The sequence below is a fragment of the Fistularia commersonii genome, chromosome 29, assembly GCF_037954325.1.
Source record: "Fistularia commersonii isolate RoL2024-O1a breed Wild chromosome 29, RoL_Fcom_v1.0, whole genome shotgun sequence".
Classification (NCBI taxonomy): Eukaryota; Metazoa; Chordata; class Actinopteri; order Syngnathiformes; family Fistulariidae; genus Fistularia; species Fistularia commersonii.
Genome location: NC_141312.1, coordinates 9,690,851 through 9,703,944, shown reverse-complemented (window position 1 = coordinate 9,703,944; position 13,094 = coordinate 9,690,851). Strand labels below are relative to the sequence as shown.

The window sequence follows — 13,094 nt, the reverse complement described above, 5'->3', positions numbered from 1 at the left end:
TGTCTTATAATTAGCATAACAGATGTCTTGAATCAGTTAGTCAGCCTATGTTAAGGGTAAAAAGTAGTCACTGTGGTGTTTGGTATCACGGTGTGTACCATACTGAACATGGACAACATAAAAGCTACGGAGAGGGATAGTTAGGACCAGAAATATTTGGACAGTGACACAATCTTCATGATTTGTGCTCTGCATGCTACCACATTGGATTTGAAATGAAACAACTACGAGGGAATTAAAGTGCAGACTTTAACATTTAATGCAAGGGAATGAATGAAAAATATGATTAAACATGTAGGAATTGCAGCTATTTTGAAACTAACGCTCCTCATTTCAGGGGCTCAAAAGTAATTGGACGAATAAACATAACCTGAAGTAAAATGTTTCTTTTCAATATTTTGTTGAGATTCCTTTGCAAAGACTGGCTTAAGTCTGGAGCCCATGGACGTCACCAAGCGCTGGGTTTCCTCCTTTGTGATGCTTTGCCAGGCATTTACTGCAGCTGTCTTCAGTTGTTGCTTGATTGTAGGTCTTTCTGGTCTTGGGCAAATAAAATGCATGCTTGGTTGGGTTGGGTTGAGATCTGGTGATTGACTCGGCCATTGTGGAATATTCAATTTCTTTGCTTAAAAAAACTCCTGGGTTGCTTTGGCTGCGTGTTTTGGATCATTGTCCATCTGTACTGTGACACGCCGTCCAATCAACTTTGCTGCATTTGGCTGAATTTGAGCAGAAAGTATATCCCTACACTTCAGAATTCATCTGGCTGCTTCTATCTTTTGTCATATCCTAAATAAGTACAAGTGACCCAGTGCCATTGGAAGCCATGCATGCCCATGCCGCCGAAAAGTGTTCCCTGACGGGGAATCAAACCCGGGCCATGGCAGTGAGAGCACCAAACCCTGAGAGGTAAGAGAAACATCTCCACGATTATTTGGGGGTGGTATGGCGAAGGAGAGATAGAGCAATCGTCTTTGAAACCGAACATTCCTGGCTCCTCCTAGTGTGTCGTAGTGTTGTTGAGAAAGACACTGAACCCCTAACTGCTCCCCTGGCGCTGTTCGACGGCCGCCTACTGCTCACGGTTCATCCATGATGGGTTAATTGCAGAAAACGAATTTCCCCACGAGGATTAATAAAGGATAAATTATCAGGGTGACTGCTGGGTCTATCTTGTATTAACTATTTTTAAATGTCATAAGGTTGTTGCTCATAAGCCATTTATCCACCACAATTTCAGATCTGTAATGGTATCACTGAGACAACATAAATTAACTGAGCATGTCACCAACATGAGTCACTTTAATTCTACTTTTTTAGGCAACTTGCAATAAATGTATTTTGGTAAGGAGGAGACGGGAATCGAACGAGGAATCATTCCAAAGACGATTGCTCCACCTCCTGCGCCACACCGCCCTCATATAATGACATTATATGTCCTAAAAATAGAATTGATTAAATGGGACATAATAACGGATAGTTTCCCATATTTTGGATAAAACATACAACTTGCAATAAATATATTTTGGTACAGTAATTTGTTACTGGTCATTGTATATCTAACTACAGGTACTTGAAACACTTTATTGTTTAGTTTAAGAGTTCAGTAAACAGCCAACTACATGAGAAACAATAAGATGAATACAAAGAAACCCAAGTTTTGATAATTAAGAATTCATTCACTATTTCAATAAGAAGCTGACTGTCTGTGATTTGTTCATTAACCTAACAAATAATCAAATTTACACCAGATGACCACAGTGATTAAAGTACACAGCAAAGAATGTCATCATCTTTCAACGAAAAAAGTCAAATGAGTAATACAACAGCTTGATAAACAATGTAAAGTGAAAGGACACAATAAGTCACTGTTCAGTTGAATAGCCCATTATTGCACAAGCAAAATCATTTTAACAAAAAGGATCAAAACATTTTAAATATGGACAACCTACGCATCGAATCTTGTTAAACTTGTCCGTGAGAGACCTAAACTAAGAATCCTGGTTGTGAAGGGGAGCTGAAGTGATGAAGTCCAGCTTGTGTGTTCCATCACAGTATGGTGGGTTGTTTGTGTACTTGCAGCCACACAATTGAACAGTCTTGTCCGTCTCTGGGACAAAGCGTAGTGGTGACATGCTCTTGGCTTTAAACTTGTGGGACCCATCACAGAAAGGCTGGAGGGACATAGCCAGGTAAGCACATGGAAAGGGAAGTGGTTTTATGAAGATGTAAGTTTTATTACCTGTTTCTTGCTGTATCCACAGGTGCACCAGGAGTAACGTTTTCCTTTAATGAGATCAACTTTGAATGGCTTCTTGGATGGAATTACAGGCTTTGAGGGACATGTTGACAGATAAAGCCGTAGACTCTGTCATTTCACATCAAAAAAATAACACTTTTAATTCAGATGAACTGGCGTATTAAATGTCAAAAAGAAATGATTTTTGTCGGAGATGGATCAAAGCCAGTGCCAACAGGTGAATTTCTACGTACAGTTGACAGCAGTCTGTTTTTGTCAAGGGCATATAAGAGGCCAAACAATAACAAATTTTCCCTTGAAAAAAGATGTAAACTTATAGACCTAACTGTCATTGTTTCATTTATTAATTTAATTCCAACAATATATTATACATTAATATATTTTTTCAGTTAAGGAGCTAGTCCAATATGACCACCAACAAAAACCAGGTTACATTATCATAACTATAACTACACTTCAAGGAATATCTTTTATTCATGAGACAATGTAGGCCAGGTCTGTCCAATGTTTAGTGGATGGAATTAATGATCTGACGAGGATATGATTTGCGAGTATACACTGCGCATCAGAACATTTTCTTTTAAGACTTAACACCTCATGCAAGTTACCGCACAACTACAGGTTGTTTTATTAGTACGAATTATACAAAGCATACGATCATGTGTTAGATACCATCAAGGTAGTTTCAGGCAGCATCTTAGTCTGCCTCAGTCTGTGTAATACCTGCCTCTGTCCCATCACAATAACTTCCGGTTCTAAGTCTGCAAGCCAGAAGCTAACATAGTCATGGCTCAAGAACACATTTAGAGTGCCAAAGAAACACTCAGGTCACCTCGTAAACTGTGACGGTTGACGTCCAAGGTTGTCTAATGGTTAAAGTCGTCCATCTGTGATCGAGTTTGGTCAACAGCGTATTCATTTTTCAGTTGCCAGCAGTTTTAGCAACCTGCGAGGTTCTTCGTGTAGCCAGTCGCAGCTGTGCGACCACTGTGATTTGGTGACGTCATAGCAAAGGCTCATGGGAGTTTGGTTTTAGCGCGCAGGTATCAATGTTCTGTTATCGCAGCTAATCTCTATTTTACAAGAAATGGTTTGAGAAAGGTATATAATCAATAATTGACTTGATGGATAACAATGGTAGTCTTTTAAACTATGAACGATTCTGTACTAAACGAAGTTTTAACCCTTACATATTAGAGTTCATGCAGTTGCGGAACGCACTACCTCGACAATTTTTTTATTATTATTATTTTGTTATTGAACATAAATAGTACAAACAAATATACACATGTGCAAAAAAAAACATGGCAAGGTAGAACTGAATGTCAATGAAAAAACCGGGGATGAGGAAGTAAAGGACATAAGGACATTCTGTCTGTATGTAATCAGAAGTTCATAGTATTAGGGGTTTGTGAGAAATGTATAATGCTAGATGAAAAAGAAAGTAAATGAAAATAATTATATAAATAGATAGACAGATAAAATATATTTTAAAAAAAAGGGAGGGGGGGACTACTTGCAAGGGGAATATAACATGTATTTAACTTGGTGGTTCACAAGGAATCTCAGACATCAAACTGTATATTTTTTGGTTTTTTGATTTTTCTATAAGTTTTAAGGATTTTTTTATAGAATTCAAGATCGTTTATAAAGAACGTAAAATTGGGGGAACACTTTTGCATTCTGTTTTTGTGAATGAAGAACTCGGCCTAAAATAACATTGACACATAGTTCATCTCTTTTGTTGCTTAAAAGTAAACCAAATGTTATGTCATTTCTTGAGAAGGAAACTGGTGACAATGGAAAATTGTCTTTAACCCATTTTTGAGTTTTAGCCCAAAAGCCCTGTACTTTTTTGCATGAGAAAAATATATGGTCAGTGGTTTCGAAGTTGTCCTCACAAAAGGTACAAATATTATCATCAATATTAAAGCGTCAATAATTCCTTAGATGGGTAGATGTCATTCATAATTTTAAAGTGGGTCTCTTTTGCCTACATAGCTCGCAGCGTGGCAATCAATTCCTAATCAAATTTATTTAAAATATTATTTTTGTTTTGACGTCCAGTGAACAAGTTTTCTGTAAAACATTTCCTAATAAAGGAGTTGCTGCATTTTCCAACCAGAATCGTGATAATGGGGGTAACTGTGGTTGTATTGTTTGGTGCGTCACTTTATTTTTGGCCAGGAATACAAATTGTTGAGGTAGTGCCATACACGCTATATAACAATAATAAGCGTGGCGGAATTAAGTTACGCTAATGTTAATATACTAACCCCTTATCATGGGTAGCAAATGTGATACGTCCACTCACCAAACCAAAAAAAAAAGAAATGCGGTTCTTTTTAGTTGGAATGGCAGTCGGAGTATGTGCAAGTAGAAGAACAAGCAGTGAAACTGGGTGAGAGTTTTTCTTTTTCGACTGAGCAAAACATGCAGCGAAGCTAAAATAGTAAGCGAGTTTTCTGTTGAAATAATATTGACTAAATGGAAGCTATGATACCAGGTGGGATACTGATACAGCGTGCACATCTAATGTTGCTCACAGTGGTCCTCAGTGTTCTTAGCGAGGTTGTCTTTATGCCCAGATATATGAAAAATTAGAGGGAACATTGATTGTGAATAACACTTGCCATTGTTATCTGGCTACGTTTTGTGTGGAGTGAATTCCCCAAAAGGTTGTTCACTTATTGTTAGGCTGTAGGTGTAATACTTAATATCTTCTCTGGGCTGTTGCGCCCTCAGCTGACCGGTTACACTTGTTATGCTTTCCTGTTAGATTGTCCAACGTTGTCATCTCCATTGTTTTTATCAGAAATCAACATATGAACTCACAGTTTTACCAGAATCATAACTTAATAAAACAGACTTATATTTGCACATAAGCTTCCTTCCTTTTTTCATTCATTTTGTTGAATAACTCAACCTGTGTAATAGTCCTTGGGGGCTTAAAATGGGTTACAATGGTATGAGTTGTGGGGTTGTATAAGTCAAGTTTGATTTTGGTAGGTTGTGAGATAAATGGTGTTTGATCTTATAATTTTTCTTATAGAGGGCTCTCACACCTAGCAGTTTCAAAGCACTTTGCATTGGATAACTATGTACGTTATTCATCCCTTGAGTGAAATTCACAGTTCCAGCTGTGCATAAAATCAGGTAGGTAACCGCAGAATAATGAAGAAGGCATGTGATAAACAAAGTAAAAAAATACATGCCATACAATTCAACTTTTTAAGGTGCACGGTGTCCAGTGTGGACTGTCGACGTGAATGTTTTCTCCACTGTGCGTAGGTAAAGCCCACATAGTATGGCAGAGGGAAGATCTCAGTCTGTCTGGATAGCGACAGCAGTCTATCACTGATGAAGCTGCATCTGCAGATGTTTTTTTACAGATGTTGAAGGGAGCTAGCCTCATGTGGAAGTACAGTCAGTCTCTGACTTTAGCTGCACTGAGCATCTTTATGGATAGACAGATCCAGTTTATCATCAAGAAGCACTCCCAGATATTATTATTTGTTGAATGTTATTGGGTCAATTGCGACCAAAAGTGACAATGCCGTGTATTGACTCATAGTTTATGGTATTTGTTGACTGTGTGTTCACTATAGATAGATGATAATCATACAATTCCGGTTGATATGGTGCCATTAGTTAATTATTATTTCAGGAATATTGTTACTGATACACTGTGGGCTTTAAAGGGAATCTACATGATTACACAACATCAGTATTAACTTTATTGCAGGGGTCAATGTGAAGTATGAACAAAAGTACTTACATGTATGACATTCTAGACTGTTTCCTGTTTCATTAGTATTTTTTGATACATGCATCACAAGCATATGAACCTTTATATTTGCTGGCTCAATAGGAGTGATGAACATGAACTCCTCCAAAATTCGTGTAGTTCAGTTGCACATGTGGCTTATTTTAATCAAATAGTTGTCCACTCAATTTTAATCACTGATGACACATGAACTGTCACCTGTATGTGGTTGTTTGCCCCACTTGAAACTCTTCTGCAATGTCTTTTAACAGACAGCAGGTGGTGCAAGGCCTATTAGGCTTGCCGGGTGAGTTCATGACAATGTTCAGCCTCTGTAAAAGTGTCAAGGTGTATTGTCTTTAAATGCTTAAAGTTTGCTTTTGTTTCTGTTGAGTAGCACCACTTTATTGCATTACTTTTGGGCGTGGAAGAAAAATAGCACCACAGTATGCTTCCCTTTCTCTTTCAGCTCACTCTGAGCAGCAGAGTGAGGATCAAGGCATTGCTTGATGGAGGCTGCAGCAGTGAGCCTTCAACTCTAACGTTTGATTGGCTGGCAGAATCATGAGACAAGGTGTCTAAACTGGTTATTGTACACAAATCTAATGCTTAAAATTCTTGTAAATTGTGAAAAAGAGTGAAAGCAAATCACACATTTTGTATTATCACAATATTAAAAAAAAAGGATTGAGTCTAAAATATCGACCGGCAGGTATCAAAGTAATGATAAATACACATATCGAAAGTCCATCCCAAGTGCTCACTTTCCAAAGTTAATTATTTACTGTGATCGAATGGTACAGAGGAAATTAGCCACTGGTAAATGGATAAAAGTGAATGGAAGAATTACTCACATGGAGAGATAGTGCTATGTGAAAGCAATTGGATTCTACATCTTGCTTTCTGGGATTTGTCACTTGATATAATGTTGTCCAAACTTGTCAGGAGGCTTAGATTAATTAAATGCAAATTTGAAAGAAAGTACTGAAACATGTCACTTAACCAACTTCAGTTACACAAAGGAACTTTTGCCAGAACAGATAATTCTTTATTATTTTTTTGTTTATTACATCAAGGCTAGGCAGGAAATAAATAAAAAAAAAAAAAGGTACATCAGAATCTTTTATTGTGGTTTTCACATGTTTATGTCTGTGTTTTTGTCTGTGTTATAGACATTCTCAGTTGCTTCAGGGGTAGTATTTTGTGGCCAAAACACACACTTATTTAATCAAATTAATTAATGGAGCCAAAGTTAACGTTTAGTTTGGTCAATCACAGCATTACACACGAAGACATGCCATCTGCCATTAATTGCTGTGGGGTTGTCTCCTTGAATGCGCTCAAATGATCATTTTCTGACAGTGTTCTTACCATGTTAAGATGCGTAGTTATGAGAGTTGAAGGATTTGCTTCCCGCCAGGCCCGAGCACTCCAAAGCAACTTAATTGACTTTTACTGCTAACTCCTGCTTCAAAACACATGCACTCAAATGCACAACTGCTAAAGCCAGTCAGAAGTGACAAGCAAGCAGAGAGTCTGGGCACCTTTGCCCAACACAGGTACCCATTATTTACGATAGTTGTTTTCATCTTGTTCTCCCTGCCTTCTATAGCAAGGGCTCAAACCTGTCCCCAACCATACCACGGTCACTCACAGAAACACTTATGCCTCTTTTCCAGCACACAATTCAGGCATTACCTGTATCGACTCAACATGGTTTCAGTGGTTTTCCATTGCTTCATTGTATTTCCTCATTGTTCTGGTTTTGTTTTGTATGCCACTCTAAATACACAAAATATGGAGGTGATGGTGTACTTCCCTCTGCCTGTGCCTTTTTGTCATAAATAAAGCAGGAGAAGGGAGCCAAAGAATGCTACAGGCGACAAGATGCAGCAGCAACAGCGCCAGCGTATAACTCTCTTGCAAGCCTTTTCATTAAATGACAGGTATGATTATGGTGTTGAGCACTGTTTCCAGTGACAACACTCTGGCCAAACAGTGTCTGGCATTCTGTTGAAGTCATGTTTTGGTCCCACTTGGCACCTCACCAGAGCAGCAACTAAAAAAAAAAATGCATACCAGGTGTCATCTATTATGGTTAGCAAAATAATCCAATTTGAGTTGTGCCACATTGGAACTGTAGTGGAATTAGAACTGTCATCAGTAATGTGAGGGAGCTGAGGAGTCACTCTTTGCACAGGCCTTTCAACTCAGAGTCTCTACTCTCCAGACCCCTATTAGGATACGTGGTCTGCAAGGTCCGAAACCCCCCACAACGGCACAGACAGAGCACACCCTGCTCAGTACATTGTTTTTATTGGTGTGTGCAAATTGTGTTTGTAGCAGGGGGCTGCAGCTGAGAGTATGACTGACAGTGAGAGAATAGGCTGTGTGAGAAGTAATCTGAGAGAGGCGGAGATGCAAGTGCATGTGTTATGAATTTAACAAGAGAGTCAAGCAATAGGTCAAATCTCCAAAATCAACTGCTGTTGTGTCGTTTTATGACAGCTCAGGAGATAGTGAGATGTGGTGAGCCTTTCCCCAACAGAAAACAAAGAATCGTTCATTTAACAAACAGAAGAGGATATACTGAAATGGACTGAAGTCACAAATAAATACAAGTTGGCTTATTTTTCTGTTAACTTTTGTCAACCTGGGCCAACAGAAAGGCTAAGAGGCAGTATTCAAGGAGGAGGAGGATAGCCCACTGATTCAGAAACAGCACAGACACAGAGTGGTGACAGTTACAGACCATTACTACAAGCCTGCACCACAGACCTGTGACAGCCACAGCTGATCCAGTCTCATCAGCTACAGAGACGAGACAAACTACAGAAGCGAGGTAAACCGCATTGCTGTATGGTTCCCTCTGAACGTGGAGAAGAAAAAGGAGAATGTTGTTGTTGACGTCAGGAGAGAGCACACCCAACATGCTCCTCTGACTATCTACCATGCTGTGGTGGAGAGGTTGAGCAGCACCAAGGGTGTGCATGTATCAGAGGACCTCTCCCAGACCAAAAGCACTGCGAAAGCACATCAGCATTTTAATTTCCTCTGAGAAGACCCAGAGCCCCACCCTGCATCCTTTGGATCTTCTATACGGGCACCATAGAGAGCATCCTGACCAGCTGCATTACAGCGTAGCATGGTCTGTCTTGTGTCCCACTGAAGACCTTCCATTGCGTAGTGAGAGCAGCTAAAAAGATAGTTGGTTCCCCTCCAGGTCAACTACAGCTCCTGCCTCACCTGCAGGTGTATTGCAGATGATCCCTTCTTGTCACAGCTTCTTCAGTCTGCCGTCATAAGATAGGAGACTACGGAGAAGATTTACGGATGTAGTGAGAGAGGATATGGAGTTGTTTGGTGTGAGAGAGGACGATGCGGAGAATAGGGTTAGATGGAAAGGGTTGATTTGCAGTGGTGATCCCTGAAGGGAAAGGCCGAAAGGAGAGGAAGAAAGCTATTAATGTAGCGGTTCACCTATTATCATGTTATGGCTGTAATAGCCATTTAATACTATTATTATTAGTATAAGATCATTTGTGCCTGTCCCTCCAAACCCTCGATGCCCCCTCACCCATCTCCACTACACTCGTGCTTTCTTTGCCTCTGTTCCACTGTCTCGCTCTCTTTCTACCTCACCTGGTCAAGATATAAGACTGCCCACATTGAACTCAAATCTGTCTAAGGTTTCTGCCTAGTTAGTCCTTGCCGCTGTCGCAAAGTGCTTGCTGGTAGGGGAGTGTGGGGTGTATAAAAAACGTGTAGTCCAGACCTGTTCAACATGTAAATTGACATGACATGACACAACTACGTTGTGATTTGGTGTTAAATATATTAAATTTGACTTGACTACTTGTCAGGATAAACAGATATTGACCTCTGACAGCTTTTTTTTTTCTCAAGAATTCCAAATATTTGTAACTTGACTGAAGCAATCAGTGGGGAGACTTTCACAGAGAGCCATTTGCCTTGGCAAGTGGGGCCAATCTTAGAGGCAGCCTCCTCAGTCTGAATACCAAAATCAAAATGTTACTTAACATTACTACTATTCTCGATAAGATAGTATTGGACATCTTTGTTCATATTTTAATTGGGTACCAATGTCACAAACAGTTAGAAAAGGGCTAGACAAAAATGTACTGGGATGGGTGAAAACAAATCATTGTAGTGTCATTATGTAAGAAGGAATGTGTTTAAGTGAGTGACAGAAATTGCAGAAAATGTGACAGAAACGGTCAACAGATTTTTTTTTGGTTTTGTTCTTTTGCACACACAAAATCATAAGTCATGCAGACATAATCCCAGCAACATGAAAAGGGGACTGATCTGTGTTTACTAAATCTAGCAAAATTATCTTTTTTGGGGGGGTTGGGGTATGGATGATAAAGCGCTTGAGCATTTTTATTCAGATGTGCTTTCGGCAAACCTTCCATAAAAAGATTTTTTGCAACTTATTTTAATGTGAGGTCTCTGCCCTTTCTCCATTACTTTGTTGCATTTTCATTTCCTAGAATATAGATCCTTAATCTTGTGTCTGCATTGTAATGTACCTTTACAACTTTACATTTTGTATCTGTATGAGGTCTTAAAAGCTTTACTGGTTTTGGACAAAGAGCTCAATAGGTCAATAAAACCCCAGAGAAGATGTAAAACAACTCAGAAAAAAATACATTTATTGGCAAAAAAGTTTTCTTAATCAGTCCTTTTTTAATTTTACACACAAAAAAATATCAAAATACTTTACAGGGATTTTCATATGAATAATGTCAAATTCCTTCAGATCAGTTTTCTCAAAGTAATACACTGTACAAAGACAATGACTTGCTTGTCCTTTTTAAAATTCAGTTCGTGTGTCATTAACGTTTTTATTCTTCCTTTTTTCCCCAGGGAACCATGCATTTAAAATATGCATAGTCATTACTTGGTATTTAGCAAGAGACGTCACTGCATTTCATGCAATTCATGGGTAACTTACTCTCTAGGTACTTAAATGCAGAAATACAAAGATACACAGTACAACATTTAGAACTGAGAATATCTTGGTTACCCAAACAGCAAAGCTCTATGGAATTATTGTGTTTTTACACAACATAATTGAAAAAAAAAAAAAAAAAGACATTTACAGTTGGGTCCAAAGTGGCACCCCAGTGCAACATTAGAAAGAAAACACTTCAGAAATACTTCACGCCACTTTTCAGTCCATCTGAGAATATAAGGACAAATGTGGTAAATTAAAGACCTTAGGTAACTGTGTTGACACAATCAACATTTGCCCCCTGTCAATGCTACAGTATTTATTAATCAACTATAGAGCTGCTTTAACTTCTTCCGGACATCTACCATAGCTATGAACAAAACAATTTTGTACTCCATGTCACATGTATGGGAAGTCACTTACAAGATCGCAGACTGAAGTGACAAAGTGTCTTAAAGACTACCATTAAAAGACATGATGAAATAATCCCTTTGCTTGAAGGTGACGATTGATGTGAGGCTGTAGTTAGTAAAATATAGAAAAACAGAAACTCTTCATGGTTTCAAACTGGAGCAATATTGGCATCTCATATTGTCTAAATGCTACGCATCATACACTTTTATGACATAATAGTTAACATTCTATGACTGTGCAGGATTCACTTTTTCTCTGAAGTACAAACAAAGCAATGTTTCATCTGAACACAAAGTTTACTGGAAATGATTTGACACTTAACAACTAAACTGTTATTCACAATTTCAACAGCTGAGATAATCTGTTTCCTATTAAAAGTATAAACGGGTTTGGGAAGAGTCTCTGGATAAAAACACTATTATAGAAAGATGGCAGGATACTTTTCTCCTAATATCTAGCATCATTAAGGCATTATCTGTACAGTATTGCTAAAAAAAAAACTAATTAACAGATGTGAATAGTATCATAAAGAAGCAACACTTCAGGATGGAGTGCAAAGTAATTGTACATCAAAAACATATCAGTCCCTTATGGCAAATAAGTACCAAGTGTTCTCTAAAATGTTGTAATTTGTTGACTACTCCCATGCAAAGTGCAGTAAAAACAATTAATCATAATTTTGAAATGTTTGGTTTAATCCGTGTAATCTCAGTAGCAACTGGAAGGATATAAAACTTTGTAGTAACTCTTGGTGGTTTAAAAGAAAATCAGGTTTACAGTGGACAGCTACTTCTGGATATGACGTTTCTAAGCTCCTTCTAACGATGTTTATAAACTCAAAATACGGGTTGAAGAATCATAATTGGTTCAATGTCTACGTCACCTCAAGGCAAAAGTTACGCTTTAGCTTACTTTGATGCTGGGGGCATTTATATTTGGCAGTTAGTACTGAAACTACAATCGGAAGTGAAATTAAAGTGAACTTATTAAGGTTTCTTAATTTTCCTTAATCTACTGTTGCTGAAAAGAAGCGGAATATTGTCGCTAATAAACCTGTTCATTCGTAACGGGAAACCTGACTGATGAGAAACCAGAGATGGATTCTGTGTGGAAATGTTAAGAGTAGAACTGTACAAGAAGAAACTTGAGATTACAAGGTTGTTCAGTGTTTGGGGCGTCACCCCTTTTCATGTGTGTCTGTGACAAACCAATGCACAAGTTTAAACCAGGCATAGGGTGTAGAATGATAATTACTACGGCCTTCATATGATGCACAAGTATCAATCAACCTGCAAATGATTATTGTTTTCATTTGGTGATTAATATTCTTCATATTCAAAGACCCTTTTCAAACAATAAACGGAGAAAACCAGTCAGCTTACATTAATTCAGTTATAAAAACAGATGCCTTAATGAGAGCCCAACAGATATGAGTCTTTTACTCTCACATACACACGCAAACACAATCGATTTTGTTGCCCAGTAGAAAAAAAAAACTCCGAAATCAGTACAGTGTGTGTGTTAAATTGTTCACTTTCTGACATTAAATGGACAGCTAATGCAGCTGATTGTTACAGGCAATAATATTGTACTGTGTTGAAATGAAACTGACATTTTAGGATAGTAAATATGAAACAACTCAGGGATTTGCTTGGTGAATAAATGAATCATGATCA

At 38.3% G+C, this 13,094-nt stretch overlaps 1 protein-coding gene across 2 annotated transcripts; it reads right to left on the bottom strand.

Moving 5' to 3' along the window:
* Positions 1–235: 235 nt before the first annotated feature.
* LOC147216942 (uncharacterized) lies at positions 236–3,252 on the bottom strand. Of its 2 annotated transcripts, none has more exons than XM_086176993.1 (3): positions 3,093–3,252; positions 2,243–2,368; positions 236–2,174 (listed from the first exon to the last, which is right to left on the bottom strand). In XM_086176993.1, exons 1-3 carry the CDS (start codon positions 3,177–3,179, stop codon positions 1,992–1,994), a joined length of 396 nt encoding a protein of 131 aa, XP_086033119.1. In that variant the 5' UTR covers positions 3,180–3,252; the 3' UTR covers positions 236–1,991. The 2 variants fall into 2 exon arrangements, with proteins under 2 accessions (XP_086033119.1, XP_086033120.1); XM_086176994.1 differs by having other exon boundaries at positions 2,243–2,332.
* Positions 3,253–13,094: the final 9,842 nt, after the last annotated feature.